We start from the raw sequence: 21,528 nt of genomic DNA, 5'->3' as shown, positions 1-21,528 counted from the left end.
GGGGCGGATCCCGCGGAGAGGGAGCCCTCCGATTGGGCGATCCGCTACCAGTCAGAGCCGGCCGTTTCCGGTATCAAGTTTGGTCGAGCTCGCAAAGTGGACGTGTCATTCGCGCGAGGCCGCGCGCCTGCCCACGTCGAGGAGTCCCCGCGGAACAAGAGCGACCCCTGCAACTATTGCCTGATGGGATACCGGAGGTTTGAAGCTGGGCAGCTGTCAATCAAACAGTCTGAGCTGCAGTGCGTGAGGGTGTGAGAAGGAGAGATTGGGAACATCCACAGACAGGAGCTAACATTGACTGTTCAAATGCCTTTGGGAAAGACTAACAGAGCCAGGGAGTATATACCGAATGGTAGGACCTTAGGAGACAAAGGATCAGAGGGGCCTTGGTGTGTATGACCATAGATCCTCAAAGGCAGTGGGACTGGTGGATAAGGTGATTAAGAAACTGCAAGAGTACAGAGGATATGGTGCACTATGTATGTGCACTATGAAGTGTGTTGCTGGAAAAACACAGCCGGTCAGGGGGCATCTGAGGAGCAGGAGAATCGACGTTTCAGGCATAAGCCCTTCATCAGGAATGAAGGGGTGGTCCAAGGGGGCTGAGAGATAAATGGGAGGGAGGGTGGGGACTGGGGGAAGGTAGCTGGGAATGTGGTAGGTACTCCTGCTCTTTGCATGCTACCTGACCATCTGTGCTTTTTCAGCACCACACTCTTCTACTCTGATCTCCAGCATCCGCAGTACTCACTTCCTTCCAGTTGATTATAACCTTAGTGCAAAGCCTGTTCCAAGTTCTTCTCCTCCCTCTTCAAGGATTTCAGTGAGTCTCTCTCACTGCAACCCTCCCCCACAAACACACACATATATAGCAAGGACAGCTACAAAGTGGAACAACTCCCCACCAGTCGGGATCCTTCATCAGGATGTGAGGTACAGAGTTATGAAAGATGTAGATAGGTAGAAACATTTCACCTTAATAGAGGGGTCAATAACCAGTGGACTGTTTTAAAGGTAAGGAGCAGGAGGTTTTAAGATTAGAGGGGATTCATTTGAGGGACATCAGTTGATTTTTAAAAAAATTAATGTAGCATCAATCGTAATCGTTGTGCTATTCCGGAGAAAATTCTCTCATTGAAGATATTGATGGAAACCTTGCCCAGACCTTCCTCTGCATTTTTCCATAGCTGCCCAATAGACTTGAAAATCTGAGTAATAATACTTGACTCACCAGCACATTACATACAAACACTTAGAGCAGGGATTACATGTTTGATTTCCTGAACCTGCTCTGTGATTCAATTAAATCATAAAACCTCAAATCCACATCCCCCATCTCTCAGAATCAGAGTGTTTGCTGCAAGAGGAGGATTTTCAGCCTGCCATGTCTACACTTACTCCTCAAATAAATACGAGCTAGTGCCAGTGTCCTCCCCACCCACAATAGCCTTGCACATTATTTCAATCCAAGTAATCATCCAGTGCCCCCTGTATGCCTCCTTTGAACTTACCTCGACTGCATTTTCCGGCAGTTCATTCCATACCTTAACTGTTCGCGGAGTGAAAACGTTGCTTCTTGCATCAGATTTGCTCTTTTTGAAAACCACTTTAAATCTGTGCTCACTGGTTCTTGACAGTTTATCCCTATCAAGCCTGCTCATAATTTTGTAAACTTCTATCAGATCTTCCTTCAGTCTTCTCTCTAAGGACAACAGTCCCAACTTTTACAATCTGTCCTCATAACCAAAGTTTCTCATCCCAGGAACCATTCTTGAAAATTGCTTCAGTACTCATTCTAATGCATTCATATCCTTCCTACAATGAGGTGCCCAGATCTGTATTCAGGGTTCCAGCTGAGATCTAATAATTGTTATACAAGTTCAACATCACCTCCTTGCTCTTGTACTCTATGCCCTTTTTAATAAAGCTGAGGTGACTGCATGCTTTACTTCCTGCTCTTACTACCTATTCTACCACCTATAGTGATCTAACACATATACACCTAAATCCCTCTGCTCCTGCCCCCCACCTTGGAATTGTGATTCCATTTATAATGTCTTTCAATATTCTTTATACAAAATACATCACTTCACACTTCTCTGTATTGAATACCATCTATCTGCCCACACTACCAAATTTTTTATGTCACAGAATCCCTAAAGTGTAGAAGTAGGCCATACAGCCCATTGAGTCCACACCTACCCTTGAAAGAGCATCCCACCCAGGCCCATCCCCCCATCCAAGTAGCCCTACATTTCTCATGGCTAACCCACCCAATTTTTTCATCCCTGGACACTATGGGCAACTTAGCATGGCCAATCCATCTTATGTCTTTGGACTGTGGGAGGAAACCCACGCAGGCACAGGAAGAATGTACAAACTCCATATTGAGTCACTCAAGACTGGAATCGATCCTGGGGCCCTGGCACTGTGAGGCAGTAGTGCTAACCACCATGACCATCATTGCCTAAAGATATGCCTTTTTTTTTAAAAAAGATACAATCTTTTAAGATGCTTAGTTTACCATGGATGGTGGGGTTCCCTTTTGATTGGTGTGTGTTGGATTGTGACTAGTGTATTCTGAAATATCCCCTTAAATATCTGCCACTATATCTCAATTGACTTACCCCTGAACCTAATTTGCCAGTCACCTTGAGCTAGCTCTGTTAGGAGGCAGTGAAAGCCAGGTCATTGAGTATATTTAACACTGAGATAGATAGGTTCTTGAGTATCAAGGGGATCAAGGGTTACGGGGAGAAAGCAGGAGAATGGGAAACTTATCAGCCGTGACTGAATGGTGGAGCAGACTCGATGGGCTGAATAGCCTAATTTCTGCTCCTATGTCTTATAATCATCCTAATCTAAATTTAAAATGAACCCACTTTTCTCTCCCTCAAACTGAATGTAAAATTCAATTTGAACACTGCTACCAAGGGGCATCTTCACTGAAATAATTAATACTACCTTGTTACACAATACCAGGTGTGGTGTAGGCTGTGTAGCTCCAGAACATGCTATTCTAAGAAACCATTTCAAAACATTCTATGAATTCATCTAGGTTACTATTGCCTGTCTTACTTTTTCAGTAGACTAACATCTATGATTATTATTATCAGAGCTTTCTAACAAATTCCCATTGCTCTTTCCTTTATACTATGTTCTCACATACAATCCCCAGTGTGGAAACAGACCATTAGGCCCAGCAAGTGCACCCCCCCAACCCTCCGAAGACTAACCCACCCAGACCCATTCCCCTACCCTATTACTCCAACATTTACCCCAACTAATGCACCTAATCTACACATCTCTGAACACTACTGGCAGTTTAGCATGGCCAATTCACTTAACCTGCACATCTTTGGATTGTGGGAGGAAACCCACACAGACATGGGGAGAATGTTCAAACTCCACACAGTTACCAGAGGCTGGAATCAAACCTGGGTACCTGGTGCCATGAGGCAATAGTGCTAATTACGGAGCCATTATGCTGCCCATATGGGTCATTTACATCACACCCACATGGAACTTGACTTTATCATTTCTCATGTCTACCCAGGTCACATCTACATTCGGATTTCCTGAACTTCATTCATCCCTCTCCAACGTAGTAATAATGAATGAAGAGTAATCATTTTAATAACATCATGTCCTTTCTAATTGTCATGCATCCTTCATTATTCAGATTTGAAGCTATATAATCCCACCACCATGTTTCTGTAATGGTAATTATTTTCATTGGTACTATCTATTCATCTGTTGTATTTCAAGTTATGCTCAATTACAGAACTTTTAGGTTTGTCCTTTCTGTATTCTGTTGCCATATTTGCTGTTGTAATCTGAATATCATTTCCCATATTAACATTTTTTTCTTGTGATGTGCTAGTGTGATTTAGAATTGTACTGATGTCCAGAATTAGTTATGGTTTAAAATTGTCTTTAATTTGTAAGTTGCAAATGATTAAATCAGTATTTTTACTTATTTTAATAATGGCTGTTGGTGGGTGTATGAAACTTTCACTATTTGCTCACCTGTGCTATGAAAAATAAATTGCAGTTCAATTGCAGATGTTGACATTTCAAAATTGGGCTGTATCTGAAAAGTGTTGTGTGCTGTGCAATACTCTGGTGAACTATTAGTTGCCACAATTTATGTCACAGTTATTCTGGGATAATAAATTGATTGCTAGTTTCCCTTTCATGGCTGGCTGTAGTTAATACCAAGGTGCCAATATTGCAATTTACCTTCTGTACTGAGCTTCCTCAGTACCTTATTCAGAAAGCATTGCTCCAACTTGTACAAGTGCTTTTATTTTCACATTAAATGGCGTGTACACTGACATATATCAAATACATTTTGAGCTCCATTTTTATATCATCCTCAGTCTGCAACAGGGGCTGAGGACAAAGTCCTTATTACAAAAGCACACAATGTGTCAAACACAACTTTTAAAATTACTTTGTATAAGTTCACAAAACATAGCACATTGAGTAAGACCTTATTCTTTTTAAAAAGAGAAAGTTGAACAGCTCAAGCTTGCTGTAGTTTGAAAACAACATGCTTTATATGAAATCTGAAAATGCACATTAAAATACAGTCAAATACACTAATCATCCTTCATATAAAAGGGGCAAAAGCAGCTTGATCTGAAATTTATGGACATTGTCCATCAGCACCCTCCACCTAGAAGTAATATTTTATCTCCCTTTTTTGGTTTGTTATAGGAAGTTGTACCATTTAAAATATTTGTTGAAGAGGGTGGCTCCCTGTATAATCAGTGAGTTAATACTGCATGTTGTCCAATAGATTCAAACCAATTAAGGAGTCCCAGGTCACAGCCCAGGCTGTGTTGAGTTCGCTGATCTCAGCCTGAGTAAAAGTTGGAGCACAATAATTAATGGTCAGTGATTCCTAACGTGATGAATGTTAGCATTCTTGTTGGCATTTTGGAGTTACACTCCAAAGTTAAACCTCATGCTTATATGCTCACACTGAGCCTGACTGGACTAACCTTGGGGAGTGGGTAGGATCATGTGAAGAGAAAGCCTGCAATGTCCATCTCTCTGCAATTCAAACAGATTTCAGTAGTGAGGCAACACTTTCAGTTATCAAGACAGCTGCAATTTCTCTTTGCTGCAGACCAGTAGAAATGTAATGGTACATCACAGAACAGGGTATTGCAATGCCTTGCGAGCTTTCTGAATGGTATCTGCAATAGGGAAAGAAAGCCTTCTCATCTAAACAGGACTTTACACATAGGAGCCCTATAAAATGAGCAGTAGTTAGATTGCTAGCATCAGAAAAATAGAAACGATCCCAGATTTGACTAAACATTAACTGGCCACCGAGTCTGAAGTGGAAGAGGAAAATCTGTTTGCAGCTTTTCTGCATCTCCAGGTGAATCGATTGAAAAGCTACATTAAATGTCATAATGTCTATAGGCTGTAATCCCTGAACCAAAGGGAATAAAGGGACTGAATTCATAGTTCAGACAATATTATGGACTGAATTACACCTCACAGTGGGGGAGCACCATGAATTAAGTGCTTAAAACATGTATTTTAAGCTGAGAAAAAGGAGCAGAGGGATAGTAATAACCCAATGACTGCTGGAGCTGTGAAGACACATAACTGGCAGGTTAATAATTCACATAAACCACAATATTGATAGTTTTACCAAGTACACATGTCACACAAAATACAATAGAAACATGAGTTATGACCATGTTAAGGTCGGTTTTCTGTGAGGCAGACACAACGCAGCTTGAAACAACTCAAAGGTGAAAGAAGCATTCGATGCTTTTGCTCTTTATAGCACTACGTACCACTATGTTATAGATCCAGGTGAATACCGTCTACAGTACATGGAGGTGACTACTGCCATGATTCCTGCTGTATCCTTTAATATAAAAGGAAGGTCGTTCACTGGGGCAAGTATCCTCAAATAGGGCTGGGACAATGAGGTCTGATAGTATTTAAGAGTGTCTCAGCTTGCAATCAGGTAAAATTGTGCCAAATGTGCATAAAATTCAACATTTTCAACTCTTTAAAAAAAAATGTTCCAGTTATGATCAGGATTGGAGCCGGGTGCAGGATTCCAGGTAGAGCACTGGTAATTTAAGTCTCTGTGCTAGTGAACTGTACCTCAAGATAAATAGAGTATCCAGATCTTCTTTGAAAATGGACTTTAGTGTTTAACCATGAACTATATTGTTTAAATATAACATTCCAGAAGCACTGAAGAGTCAAAGTAAAATTAATTTCAAGCAAACATTATGATCACATCCTGGACCAGACAGTTCCCAAGTGAATGTCTCTTCTGAATTCACTGCTAAGTATATATAATCTATAATTTAGATATATAGTTGGAGTAAGTAAACACAAATGTACTAGCTGTTTCACTTGATTTTATGGAAACAAACTTCGAAATGTTCGATTTGGAGTTTTATTGCTTTAAATCTAAAGGCAGGGCATTAAGTGCAGCTTGTTTGAATTAATTATCTGCTTGACAGCCCAAACATTTTGGTTTCAAACTTTTCTGTACAAGTTGCTGAAATCTACTTTAAAAACAAAGACTTGAAATGGCAGATTATAGGTACATTTAATTTGTATGGGGTGGGGTATGTGTGCTATTTGATGTGATACACAGACTAACAACAGAGGGAGAGGAGACCAATATGGTCAATCCCTGTTCAGCGTTGAATGACCAGGCGGCAGTGGGAGTTCTAAAACTGCCTCAGCCCTGGATTATCAAAGGGGGAGGGCCACTGCAGAGGATAATGAGAAACATTAGCAGGGCTAACACACCTGATTGCTCTCCAGTGGTTCCTGCTCAAAGCAGGTCACCAATAGGCATCAGATTAACACCTTCATCCAGGTAGTGCTCTGGGATATTTTACCAGAGTTCTAAACAATGTGAAAGAAGAACAAAACAGAATTTTAACCCTTTGATCTCAGTGCAAGTGCTAATTGCAGCGCTAGTTGCTCAACTTTTGCTTTTCTTATTCCATTGTTCCATGTTTGGTTTAAAAACATAATTTTCCCAATTTGATTTTAGTTTAACCTGACACATTGCAGTCATCACTGCTGGTTCAAATGGTCTCAAATGTGTGTTAATTTGACAGTAACTATGCCCAGAAACCTGCTTGTTTCTTGCTCCCTTTTGTAAATTAATAAATATTAGTTACATCAGTCTCCTTAATTTACAGAACTTTTAAATGCAAACAAAACCTACCTTCAGCCTGCACGATAATTGTGGATAGATTTCCAACAGAATTATGGACTAAAGACAGGGTTTCAGGTGCCATCTCTTTCAATTGATATGTCAATAACTTGATGGAAGAATCAGCTTCACAGCATTAAAGTGACCCATTTAGATTAGATTCCCTACAGTGTGGGAACAGGCCCTTCGGGCCAACAAATCCACACCGACCCTCCGAAGAGTAACCTCCCTCCCTCTGACTAATGCACCTAACATTATGGGCAATTTAGCATGGGCCAATTCACCTGACCTGCACATCTTTGGAGGAAACCGGAGCATCCGGAGGAAACCCACGCAGACACGGGGAGAATGTGCAAACTCCACACAGACAGTCGCCCGAGGCTGGAATCGAACCTGGGACCCTAGTGCTACGAGGCAGCAGCGCTAACCACTGAGCCACCATGCGACCCATATGGGTCACCATTTCAGCACTTGGTTAAATGCCAACGTCATATCAATAAATGCATTGTATAATACAACATACATACAAGCAAGCAAGCAGTCTGTTGCCAGGGTACTGCTAATACTCAGAGATATAACCTCAACAGCTCAGATTTCTTTTGAATCAGAATTTCTTTGTTACAGAAATTAGTATCAATTAATGAATGCATATCGGAGAAGAAATTACAGACTGGAATCTAAGGGAGGAGTTCAGGTGGCTCACAAGAATAGTAATGAATATCTAGGATTGAATCATGAAGTGGCATTTAAAAAAAGGGTTTCTAGAGAAGTGCCATTGAAAAACGAACAATACGACAAACTGAGGAAATTGCACGACACGTGAGAGGGAAGGGAGGGGTGTGTGTATACGGACGAGAGAATGACAGTGAGCAACAGAATACAATGAAAAGGGTCCTTGTAGTCCTATATTTCAGCTTGCATTTTAGACACTGTCAAGAGATCAATACAACACAACTTACTTATAAAGAGAATGATATACCCCACTCACAAACAAGGTGCAGCAATTCCACAAGTGGAAATTGCAACTTGTGTAGAACATTAACAATTGGTCCAACTCAATATTTCATGGGCTATGGTATCTCAATACTAACAGTCAAACATGGGCTGAGAGATTTTGAAAGTACTTCCTCGATATTTTATAAATCCAATAAAAGTGATATTCCTGGATGGTCAGCATCCTGATGGTATTTGAGAGAGATGTCAGTAATTTTTTGTGTCCGTGCATACATAGGGACACAGGAGCAGGAGTAAGCCATTCAGTCACTCAAACCTTTTGCAGAGAAGCTGGTTCTACGCACTCAAGGTCAAGAAATATTCCCAAGATTCATATTCAAAGCTAATTAATCAGTGTGGTGCAGCAATAGATTCAAATCGATATCAAACAAAATAAACATCAGTAAATAATGGACAACAGTGCATGTTATCTTGGTACAGGATACTCTGTTTTCTCTTTCTGAAATTTAAGGTTTACTGTTTTTAAAATGTTGCTTCATGTAAGTAATTTTTGATAAAGTTAGGGCCACAGTTTGGTTCCATAGTTCTTATAACTTACGTTCTACTGTGTACTAATTGTGAACAGGCACGATCAGATATCCCAAAATGGATTAAAAAAGTCTCGTCCACACATAAACACATTGGTTTCTCATTTTATGGGACTGCTTGAGATGGGACTGCTTGTTTAATTGGAAAGTTCCACTTCAGGGCGGGGGGCTGCAGCTCTCCTCCTTATTATCATCATTCCCCATTATACGGACCCAGTGGCTAAAGGAGGGTTACATAGTCAAGATAACAGGAGTCTGCTGAACCTAGTGAATAGCACCTAGGAGAAAGTGAGGACTGCAGATGCTGGAGATCAGAGCTGAAACATGTGTTGCTAGAAAAGCGCAGCAGGTCCGGCAGCATCCAAGGAGGAGAATCGACGTTTCGGACATAAGCCCTTCTTCAGGAAACCTAAAGAAGGGCTTATGCCCAAAACGTTGATTCTCCTGCTCCTTCGATGCTGCCTGACCTGCTGAGCTTTTCCAGCAACACATGTTTCAGCTAGTGAATAGCACCGACTACAGTAGATCATGAGATATGCTTTTTTATAAATGCACAAAGTTTAAAAGTTTGCTCAACTACATTAATCACATTTCAAGATTGCAGAATTTTAAATACCTTTTATCAACCAGTTGAAATGAAACGGAGCTCCTTCAGTACACCACAGGAAGTTGTTTTGACAAGTCTTTGTTACAAGAAACATGGCAAACATTGCAGCCCTAGAGGCATCTCACCAGACAGAAGCTGCAAGGCTCAGTGGAGGATGGAGATAAGTGAAAGAAACACGAGCAGTGTGGGCTTCTCAGCCTGGTAAGGAACAGATGTGAATTGTGATCCTGAGTAATGATGATCTAGAACACAATCTCAAATTAAAAATTGTGACAGGAGGTTCAGAGGCAAATGTGTGACTCATGCCAGGAATTTCTGCTTCACAAGGCGAAGTCACAGCATCAAATTATGGGTAGAGCACTGGGGATGAAAACTCTGGAAAGGTCTTAAAATGAGACAAAGCTGGCTCCTTCAGGATGGACGAATGCCTTTGGAATATCTTGTGACCTCTGTATACAGTGAAGTTTAAGCAGTTGTCAGTGCGAACAGAATAGTGCAACAACACCCCCTCACCCCACCTGGTCCACCCATACATAAAATCATAAGAGTCAAATAGCATGGAAACAGACCCTATGTCCAACTCGTCCAAGCCGACCAACCCAACTTCAGATCTTACAGATAAAAGGAGAACAGTCTGCTCCATTGTATGTCATGGTAGAGATACTAACTGTTCCTGACTACTGGTCAACATGACTGACACTGACCCAGAAACTTTCACGATTGAGTGGTATTTTTTTAGTCATACTTTTTTCCATCATAAACATGCATTCTTCCAATTTTGGAAGCCATATGTAATCCCCCACCAATGACATTCTGCACAGAAGGAAGCAACAGTCAGTTCTCTTTCTTCACCTGTCAGAATTCCATCTCTCAGCCATAAGGGAACACTACACGCCGAACAGTTGGAACTGGTCACACGTTGAGAAGACTTGAAAGCTAATACATTCTGTACGGCTATTACAGAAGTAATCTGGACATGTATCAAAGAGTTTAATATAACCTTCGATCTGGCCAAAGACAAAACACGGTCAACAGTAAAATTAAGGCAAAGTGAGACTACCTTAAAGGGGTTTGGCCAGATTGGCTGGGATGGAAAAGGAGAGGGTTGAGCAGCAAGAAATGGCAAGGAGTAAAGAACTTAAACATAAAATTTGGACAGGACCAAAATGTGATTTTACCAAATGGATGATAGATCAGAAGATGGTTGGGTTTGACCTTTCATTTGTCAGTCATTGTGCTGACCTATAATTTGCTTTTACAGTATTCACACAACTCAACTTTTGTTCATGGAGTATTAGCCAACCATTTAGCCACATATCTGAAATGTAAGTATCGTCAGTTCTGCTATAACGAGTGTTTTTTCAAAGCAAATTGACTATAATGTGATTGAAGAATTTAGACCATTATTTGTAGATTGCGACCTTTCCTTACCTGTCTTGGCTATAACGCGATTCAGACCCCATTATTTTAGATGGTGCAGCTATGGCACAATTTCCTTATAACGTGAGATTGCACGAGGATGGAACCAACACATTACATCAGAACTGACTGTGGTATGAACACTGTCAATGCAGGCTCAGTGATTCCTAACATATGAAAAAAACACATTGGGCTTGGGATAGTCTAAATCAGAGCACATTTTTATATGAGAAGTAAGTTCTAATGTCAGTCTTTAAGGAATAACATTTTGTAAATTCCACACTGCAGTACTCCATCCCTCTTCAAAAAGAATCACTGAATTAAAAAAAAAATTAGGTTTCTTCATTAACTCAATGGGATCACAAATACACTTAACCATAATTATTAGTTTTAATATTGAACCAGAACTAGAAAGTTACCATTTTCATTATGAAATCCCTGATGGTTATCTGGAGTGAGACTAATACTGACACAAGCATGGTTACATGTTCACAACCTTGCACACCTTTCCTCTCACCCTGGCCCCTCAAAACAACAGAGAAACACATTATGTTCTGTAAGTCACACACTTGGCACAAATGTATACAAATGTAACATTCAGGCACAAGTCAGCTAACATTTGCAACAAGTTCTCTCTCACTCACATGCATTCTATAAAACGCTTTATACATAAAAGTGTACCACTTGAAAATCAGATGAAAATTCAAGTCTTCTACTTCCCAGTTTGCTAACACGTAGGTGAATTGCACAAGAATTCAGAGAGGTGGGGTGTTGGACAGGTGAAAGGCAGGTCTGGAATCCATGTTCAGAAACACGTGAAGTGTGGCTGCTCATTAACAAAGTCTCCAGTAGAACAGTCCTGCCTTCTTGAGCTGTGGATCATTTGTGAGAACCCTATGCAAAGGGAGGGGGCAAGAGGCATTATACCCTCAACTGAAGTTTACTGCTGCGTCGTAGATCGTTGTTTGGCAGGGGATGAATGAGGAGATGGCAGATGCTCAGACGACCCTGTTGTTGTCATGGCAGATTGGATATGAACCGTCTTGTGAAAGAGTTTATTGCTGAGCATGATCACAAAGGAGAAGAGGTGGAGCTGGAAATGACTGGAAGAGAAATTGAAATAACAATCAAAGTTGTGTCTGTTTTAATTTCAAATAGCATCACTCCAGTTCCTATTATGACGGAAACATTTCTCAAGTCCTATTCCCCTTGCCTTGAAATTTTAAGTCGTGATTGTCTGGTATTAATTCCTGCTTTCAATCAAGGGTGATGCGCAGAATTCCTGACTAAGAAAGCTCATCTTCACCTTTTTAAAAAAGTTATATCTTCACCATTTTGCTGTATTAATAATATTTGGGACATGAGCATTCCTCCATTTTGAGATTTCACACTGCATTCAATCTGGTGTAAGATGTTACATGAAATTTAGACAAATAAATGTGACTGTGCAACAGAAAACCCTTGATTTTTGATACTGTATGCTTTATAGTAATTCCTGTTTGATTGTAATTTGTGAGGCTAGCCAGTTCTTCAAATATATTCATAAATTCACCACTTTTAAATAAAAAAAATTCCAATTCTCCCCACACGTCTAGGGGATCGTTTGTCCTTTGCCTGCAGGATAGAAATATGATGGACAATCAACATAGTAGACAGGAAGGAAGTTTGCTGAGAGTTTTGATGTGCAGTCCTGCAGCTGATGGATGCTAGCCTGTGGCTGCAATTCTGGCTGGTGTTGTGGGAGGCTTCAGCTGTTGGCACTGGGGAAATTGGGCAAGTAACTTTGCTGGGTTACCTGTGTGTACCTACTTCAGGGGGATAATCAGGAGAACTGGTTGTGTCCTGGCAACAAGTTGCCATCCACCATGAAGCAACAATGAATGGCTTGCAGTCTCTCACTTTGGGAAATGGTTGGAACTGTTCAAACGTCCTTCGTGGAGGGTCCATACACATCAGCCGGTGCTGGGGTTCTATACTGTGCTCCAGAACTGAATAAATCTAATTGAAGTTGCTTGTCATCCCATCTCTCCCCGAGTTTTATGCTTTTATAGTTGGGAAAAAGGTTGAAACATCAATTCTGAAGGACATCACCACCAACTCTGGGATATGTCATGGAGAAAGCGAAGTCTTTCATTTTCAATGCAGCATCAAAAACCTCAGTTCTCCCTGCATTGTGCTGACAATTGATGCTATGTTGTCAAACCTGAGAGTTGGTACCAACACTCTTCCCATTTTCCAAACAATTAAAAAAAAAAATTCATGTGAAGTGGGCATTGCTAGCAAGGCCAACACTTGCTGCCTATTCCTCATTGGTCTCAAGAGGGTGGGCAGTGAGCTGCCTTCTTGAACTTCTGCAATCTGCAGAAATGTAGGAGCAAGAGTAGGCCATTCAGCTGCTCCACCATTCGAGATTATGGCCGATGATCTATCTCAATGCCCTATCCCCTTATCCCCATCTGGGGCAAACACAGTGGCTCAGTGATTAGCACTGCTGCCTCACAGCGCCAGGGACCCAGGTTCAATTCCCACCTTGGGCAACTGTCTGCGTGGAGTTTCCACATTCTCCCTCTACCTGTGTGGGTTTCCACCAGGTGCTCTGGTTTCTTCCCACAGTCCAAAGATGTGCAGGTCAGGTAGATTGACCATGACAAATTGCCCATAGTGTACAGGGATGTGCAAGCTAGGTGGATTAGCCATGGGAAATGCAAGGTTACAGGGATAGGGTAGGGAGTGGATTTGGGTGGGATGCTCTTCAGAGGGTCGGTGCAGACTTAATGGACCAAATGGCCTGCTTCTGCACTGTAGGGATTCTATGAAAACATAAATGTGTATTCAAACTCCAAAAGTTCCATGAAGTGGTGCCAATTTGGTCTGAGTGAGTAAAGTGAAGAGTAATTTTTAAGGACAATAAAGGTGAACCATATTTGTGGGGGTCTGGAATCAAATGTTTCCCTGATCAGGTAAGGATGGTAGATTTTCTTCCCTAAAAGATTTTAGTGAATCAATTGGATTTCTATAATTATAATTTCAAGATGGTTTCACGTGGGCGGCACGGTGGCACAGTGGTTAGCACTGCTGCCTCGCAGCGCCAGAGACCCGGGTTCAATTCCCGACTCAGGCGACTGACTGTGTGGAGTTTGCACGTTCTCCCCGTGTCTGCGTGGGTTTCCTCCGGGGGCTCCGGTTTCCTCCCACAGTCACAAAGATGTGCAAGTCAGGTGAATTGGCCATGCTAAATTGCCCGTAGTGTTAGGTAAAGGGGTAAATGTAGGGGTATGGGTGGGTTACGCTTCGGCGGGTCGGTGTGGACTTGTTGGGCCGAAGGGCCTGTTTCCACACTGTAAGTAATCTAATCTAATCACGTCATTCTTTCACTATACCAATAATGACTTTCAATTCCAGATTTGAGTTTAGAACCATAGAATTAATTCTGAAGAGCAATATCACCCATCTTTGGGAAATGTCAGGAGAAAGCTCTATCCTCCACCCTCAATGCAACATCAAAAACTTCAGTTCTCCCTGGACTGTGTTGCCAATTAGTGTTATGTTGTCAAGCTTGTGAGCTGAAAGCTCAGAATGAGGCCATTTGGCCCACTGAATCTGCACCGGCTCTCTAAAGAGCATCCTATCCCCCAACCCTATTCCTGTAATCTCGCATTTCCCTCAGCCTGCACATCCCTGGACATTACGGACAATTTAGCTTAGCTAATCCACCTAAACTGCACATGTTTGGACTGTGAGAGGAAACTGGAGCATCTAGCAGAAACCCAGGCAGATTTTATTAATCAACTGAATTTAAATTCCACTATCTGCTGTCGTAGAATTTGAATCCATACCCCAGGTATTAATCTGGCTCTCGAGATGACTACTCCACTGTCTCCTTACTATCTTAGTGTTCCTTCTGTTGCATTACGATGAAAATAGGAATTGAAATGTACTTACAATGATCTCAGTGGGGTCTTTGCTTCGTTTGCACTTATTATAAATAGAGGAAAGAGAATGGAGAACAAACAGCCACTGCAAAACACAAAGAGGGACATTTTCTGTTACGAGGAGAAAGTGAGGACTGCAGATGCTGGAGATCAGAATCGAGTGGAAAAACACAGCCAGTCAGGCAGCATCTGAGCAGCAGGAGAATTGATGTTTCGTTCATAAGCCCTTCAACAGGAATGCCCATCCTGGTGAAGGGCTTATGCCCAAAATGTCGATTCTCCTGCTCCTCAAATGCTGCCTGACCTGCTGTGCTTTTCAAGCACCATATCCTTGACCCACATTTTCTGTTACAAAATGATCTGTCTAGCATCCTTTCCTGGGCAACAGCACATTTTATGCCAAGCTGAGGATTCTGGGTAATCCAAGATGGAGGACAGGAAAATTTCTGGCTGTACCAGCTGCTACCTTTTTGAGATATTTTAGGTGTTGGAGACGATTTCCTCGAACACCAGGAGCAGCAATTACTGTTTCATATGCTGTTGCATTGTTTTGGAACTTTGGGAAAAAAAAGCCAAAACAACAGCAGTTTTATAAGAGAGAAGAACAGACAAAGGAAGCACGTGGTGAGGTCAGTCTGTGCAGGAGAGAGAGAGAGAGAGAGAGAGAGAGAGAGAGAAAGAAACTGACACCACAATGAACCTGCACAGTTACTGCCTTTGCTGTTTGAATTCATGTATCACTGGACATTGGAATGCGTCTGGGAAAATTAACAAAGTGAAATTCACAACTAATCTTCGAGGAACTATTTGGGTGAAGTTCACAACACAGAAACAGATAAGTGAATTCTTTTAAGTGTGTGGGTTCTTTCTTGATTATATGTTTTTTGAGATATGTCTCTTGATTAAACTTAAGATATAAGCCATAGCTATTAATTTAACTTGGGGCAGTGTTTTGTAGAGGAATAAGACGGTGTCATTTTCTGGGTCTGTAGATTGTGAAGGAGCAAAACTGGCCTTTCGTAGAATGATATGCGCTTCTTGTCAGATGTGGGAGTTTAAAGAGAGTTTAAGGGTTACTGCGGATTATATCTGCAATAAATGCTGTTGGTTGCAAATCCTATCGGATCGAATGGATCGGTTGGAGAGACAGTTAGAGGCAATGAGGAATTTGCAACACAACAGTATGTGAGGGATGGCAGTTATAGGAAGGGTAAGAGAGGTAGGCAGCTAGTGCAGGAGTCTTCTGTCTTCTATGGCTATCCCCATTTCAAGCAAGTATGCTGTTTTGGAAAATGTAAGGGGTGATGGATTCACATGGGAACGTACAACAAACAGTCCAGTTTCTGGTAGAGACTGGCTCTAATGCAACGAGGGGTTCGTCCGGTTCCAAGAGATCAATTGTGTTAGGTGACTCTCTAGTCCGAGGTACAGACAGACGTTTCTGTGGCCAGTAGCGAAAAAGCAGAATGGTGTGTTGCTTCCTTAGTGCAAGGATTAAGGATGCCTCAGAGAGGGTGCAGAATGTTCTTAAAGGGGAGGGGGGCCAGCAGGAGGTCATTGTGCACATTGGAACCAAAGACATAGGAAGGGAAAAGGTTGAGACTCTGAAGGGAGATTACAGAGTTAGGCAGTAATTTAAAAACGAGGTTCTAAAGGGTAGTAATATCTGGATTACTCCCGGTGATATGAGCTAGTGAGGGCAGGAATAGGAGGATACAGCAGATGATTGCACGGCTGAGGAGCTGGTGTATGGGCAAAGGATTCACATTTTTTTGGATCATTGGAATCTCTTTAGGGGTAGAAGTGACCTGTACAACAAGGACAGATTACACCTGAATTGGAAGGGGACTATTATACTGGCAGGGAGATTTGCTAGAAGAGGATTTAAACGATTAAGGTGGCGGGTTGGGACCCAGGGAGATAGTGAAGAAAGAGATCAATCTGAGACTGATACAGTTGAGAACAAAGACAAGTCAAACAGTCAGGGCAGGAACATGGGACTGGGATATCATAGCAATTACAGAAACATGGCTCAGGGATGGGCAGGACTGGCAGCTTAATGTTCCAGGATACAAATGCTACAGGAAGGATAGAAAGAGAGGCAGAGGAGAGGGAGTGGCGTTTTTGATAAGGGATAGCATTACAGCTGTACTGAGGGAGGATATTCCCAAAAATACATCCAGGGAAGTTATTTGGGTGGAATTGAGAAATAAGAAAGGGACGATCACCTTATTGGGATTGTATTATAGACCCCCTAATAGTCAGAGGGAAATTGAGAAACAAATTTGTAAGGAGATCTCAGCTATCTGTAAGAATAATAGAGTAGTTATGGTAGGGGATAAAAAGTGGATAAATTCCCAGGACCTGATCAGGTGTACCTTAGAACTCTGTGGGAAGCTAGAGAAGTGATTGCTGGGCCTCTTGCTGAGGTATTTGTATCATCAATAGTCATGGGTGAGGTGCCGGAAGACTGGAGGTTGGTTAACGTGGTGGGTCACTGTTTAAGAAGGGTGGTAAGGACAAGTCAGGGAACTATAGACCAGTGAGCCTAATGTCGGTGGTGGGCAAGTTGTTGGAAGAAATCCTGAGGGACAGGATTTACACACATTTGGAAAGGCAAGGATTGATTAGGGATAGTCAACATGGCTTTGTGCATGGGAAGTCATGTCTCACAAACTTGATTGAGTTTTTTGAAGAACAAAGAGGATTGATGAGGGCAGAGTGGCAGATGTGATCTATATGGACTTCAGTAAGGCATTCGACAAGGTTCCCCATAGGAGACTGGTTAGCAAGGTTAGATCTCATGGAATACAGGGAGAACTAGCCATTTGGATACAGAACTGGCTCAAAGGTAGAAGATAGAGGGTGGTGGTGGAGGGTTGTTTTTCAGCCTGGAGGCTTGTGACCAGTGGAGTGCCACAGGATCAGTACTGGGCCCTCTATCTCTTGTCATTTATATAAATGATGTGGATGCGAGCATAAGAGGTATGGTTAGTAAGTTTGCAGATGAAAGCAAATTGGAGGTGTGGTGGACAGCGAAGAAGGTTGCCTCAGATTACATTGCGATCTTCATCAGTTGGGCCAATGGGCTGAGAAGTGACAGATGAAATTTAATTCAGATAAATGTGAGGTGCTGCATTTTGGGAAAGCAAATCTCAGCAGGACCTATACACTTAATGGTAAGGTCCTAGGGAGTGTTGCTGAACAAAGACACCTTGGAGTGCAGGTTCATAGCTCCTTGAAACTGGAGTCGCAGGTAGATAAGATAGTGAAGGTGGTGTTTGGTATGCTTTCCTTTATTGGTCAGAGTATTGAGTACAGGAGTTGGGAGGTCATGTTGCGGCTATACAGGACATTGGTTAGGCCACTGTTGGAATATTGCGTGCAATTCTGGTCTCCTTCCTATCGGAAAGATGTTGTGAAACTTGAAAGGGTTCAGAAAAGATTAACAAGCATGCTGCCAAAGTTGGAGGATTTGAGCTACAGGGAGAGGCTGAACAGGCTGGGGCTGTTTTCCCTGGAGCGTCGGAGGCTGAGGGGTGACCTTATAGAGGTTTACAAAATTATGAGGGGCATGGATAGGATAAATTCACAAAGTCTTTTCCCTGAGTTGGGGGAGTCCAGAACTAGAGAGCACAAGTTTAGGGTGAGAGGGGATAGATATAAAAGAGACCTAAGGGGCAACTCTTTCACACAGAGGGTGGTACATGTATGGAATGAGCTACCAGAGGAAGTGGTGGAGGCTAGTACAACTGCAACATTTAAAAGGCATTTGGATGGGTATATGAATAGGAAAGGTTTGGAGGGATATGGGCCGGGTGTTGTCAGGTGGGACTAGATTGGGTTGGGATATCTGGTCGGCATGGCCGAGTTGAACTGAAGGGTCTGTTTCTGTACTGTACATCTCTATGACTATGATTCGGGTCCACGAACCAGTGTTTCCCAAACGTTATCTCACTATGACTTCATTTCCACACTTCAAAATGATCAAACTTTTGAGTAAGAACTACCAGGGCGAGGAGAGGAGGACAGTGAGAGTGTGATCTCGGGCCTTACTGTAAGTGCAGGCCGTACTTGTTACAACAGTCAGAGCTCCACAACTTGCAAGTGTCAGCTTGCAACCCACTCGGGGTCCGAGAGAAGGTGCAGAGGAGGCTAACGTGAATATTTCCAACGATGGGTCAAATTGGTTGGAAGGTTAAGTTGGAGAAGCTGGTTGGTTTCATAGGAAAAATGGGGTTTGGGGACAGGAGTTTGTGGGGAGATCTGGCAGAGGTGTATATGATTGTGAAAGATTTACATTATGTAAAGACATAAAAGCACTTCTGAGTTGCTCATGGCACAAGGATGAGGGAACACAGATATAGGCTCTTTCCCAAAAGATTCTTCGGGGAAAAGGAGAGTACGAGCTTTATAATCCACTGGATAGTATTGCCTCTGATTCTTGCTGCCAATGAGGGTGGTAGATGCTGAGATGATGAAAGATTTCAAAAGCAAATTGGATGAGCAGGTGGGCGAACTGAACTAAGCAGCCGATGGGGATAGAGCAGAAGGAAAGGGTCTAATTGGATTGCTCTGGAAGATTTTACATAGACCTAATGTAGATCATAGAACAGTACAGGCCCTTCAGCCACTGATGCAGACCTTTTATCCCATTCTAAGAACAAACTAACCTACATATCCTTCATTTTACTATCATCCATGTGCCTATCCAAGAGTCACTTAAATGTCCCTAATGTCTCTGACTCTACTACCACCGCTGGCAGTGCATGCTAGGTACCCACCACACTGTGTATAAAGAATCCATCTCTGACATCTCCCTTAAACTTTCCTCCAATCACCGGAAAATTATGCCTTGTGATAGATATTTCTGCCCTGGGAAAAAGTTTCTGACTATCCACTCTATCTAAGCTTCTTATCATCTTGTACACTTCTATCAAGTCACCTCTCACCTTTCCTTGCTCCAATGAGAAGAAATTTTCTTCATTAGACATGCCCTCCAGTGCAGGCAGCATCCTGGTAAATCTCCTCTGCACCCTCTCTGAAGCTTCCACATCTTTCCTATAATGAGTCGACCAGAACTGAACACAATATTGCAAGTGTGGTCTAACCATGGCTCTATACAGCTGCAGCATAACCTCGCAGCTCTTAAACTCAATCCCCCTCCTAATGAAAGCCAACACTATACGCTTTCTTAACAATCCTATCAACTTGGATGGTAACATTGAGGGATCTATGGACATGGACCCCAAGATCCCTCTGTTCCTCCACACTGCCAAGAATCCTGCCTTTAACCCTATATTCTGCATTCAAATTCGACCTTCCAAAATGTATCATTTCCCACTTCTCCAGGTTGAATATTTCCCAGCCCAGTTCTGCTAACTGTCAATGTCCCGTTGCAAACTATCACAGCCCTCCAGACTATCCATCACTCTCCCAACCTTCATGTCATCAGCAAACTTTACTAACCCACCCTTCCACTTCCTCATCCAAGTCATTTGCTCACAAAAAGCAAAGGTCTCAGAACAGATCCCTGTGGAACACAACTGGTCACCGAGCTCCAGGGTGCATACGATCGATCTACTACCACCCTCTGCTTCTATGGTCCATCCAATTCTGTATCCAGACAACCAAATTTCCCTGTATCCCAAGCCTCCTCACTTTCTGAATGAGCATATCATGGGGAACCTTATCAAACTCCTTCCTAAAATCCATGTACACCACCTCCACTGATCTACCTTTGAAGTGTTTTGTAACATCCTCAAAGAATTCAATAAGGCTTGTGAGGCATGACCTGCCCCTCTCAAAGCCATGCTGACTATCTCTCATCAAACTATGGTTTTCCAAAAATCCTGTCTCTCCGAATTGTCTCCAGTAATTTGCCCACCACAGACGTAAGACCGACTGGTCTGTAATTCCCAGGACTATTCCTATCCAAACAAAGACACGCATGAGAATTCCAACTGAAACTGTATCAACAAACACATCGAGTTAGAGCCCATCTACCACCAGAGAAAAGGAGCAGGAAGTAACTTCACCACAGGAAGTAACATCACCAACCCAAAGAACCCCAAACATATAAACAGAAAGCAGGAATTTTCAGCATTGCTTCGCCTGAGGCCCACTGAAGACGTTACCTAGTCGGGTAACAAAATATCTGGAAATGAACCTTCAAGCTCAGCAAGCAAACCTACATCCAAAACTATTCTATTCCCTTTCTATTCCAACGCCCCTCCCCTAAGTCCCTCCTCCCTACCTTTTATCTTAGTCTGCTGGACACACTTTCCTCATTCCTGAAGAAGGGCTTATGCCCGAAACGTCGTTCTCCTGTTCCCTGGATGCTGCCTGACCTGCTGCGCTGTTCCAGCAACACATTTTCAGCTATTCCCTTTCTTGAACAAGGGAGTAACATTTGCCACCCTACAATCATCTGGCACTATTCCAGTGGACAGTGAGGATGCAAAGATCATTACCAAAGGTGCTGCAATCTCTTACCTTGCTTCCTGTAGTAACCGAGGTGATATCCCGTCTGGCCCAGGGGACTTCTCTATCCTTCTGTTTTTCAAAATTTTCAGCAAATCCTCCTTCTTAACATTAACCTGCTCAAGCACATCAGCATGTTTCATGCTGTCTTCACAAACAACAAGGGCCCTCTCAGTAACGAATACTGAACCAAAGTATTCTTAAGGGCCTCTCCTATCTCTTCTGACTCCAGACACAAGTTCCCTCCACTATCCCTGATTGGTCCTACCCTCACTCTGGCCATCCTCTTTTTCCTCACATAAGTACAGAATGCCTAGCAGCTTTCCA

General features: G+C 42.4%; 1 protein-coding gene across 2 annotated transcripts in view; it reads right to left on the bottom strand.

Moving 5' to 3' along the window:
• Nucleotides 1-4,288: 4,288 nt before the first annotated feature.
• ei24 (EI24 autophagy associated transmembrane protein) overlaps nt 4,289-21,528 on the bottom strand; it is a 55,321-nt gene continuing 38,081 nt past the window's right edge. For both annotated transcript variants that reach the window (XM_043676873.2, XM_087976483.1), the window contains exons 10-11: nt 14,729-14,803; nt 4,289-11,889 (exon numbers count right to left, since the gene is read on the bottom strand). In XM_043676873.2, the coding sequence (XP_043532808.2) occupies nt 11,727-11,889; nt 14,729-14,803 (238 nt within the window). In that variant the 3' untranslated portion in view covers nt 4,289-11,726. The remainder of the gene's footprint in view (nt 11,890-14,728; nt 14,804-21,528) is intronic.

This window comes from Chiloscyllium plagiosum, unplaced genomic scaffold, assembly GCF_037043375.1.
Source record: "Chiloscyllium plagiosum isolate Xiang-an unplaced genomic scaffold, Cpla_swu_hap1 HiC_scaffold_29, whole genome shotgun sequence".
In the NCBI taxonomy this organism is placed as follows: Eukaryota; Metazoa; Chordata; class Chondrichthyes; order Orectolobiformes; family Hemiscylliidae; genus Chiloscyllium; species Chiloscyllium plagiosum.
Note: the sequence above shows the minus strand (reverse complement) of the source record. Positions and strands in the feature narration are given on the sequence as shown.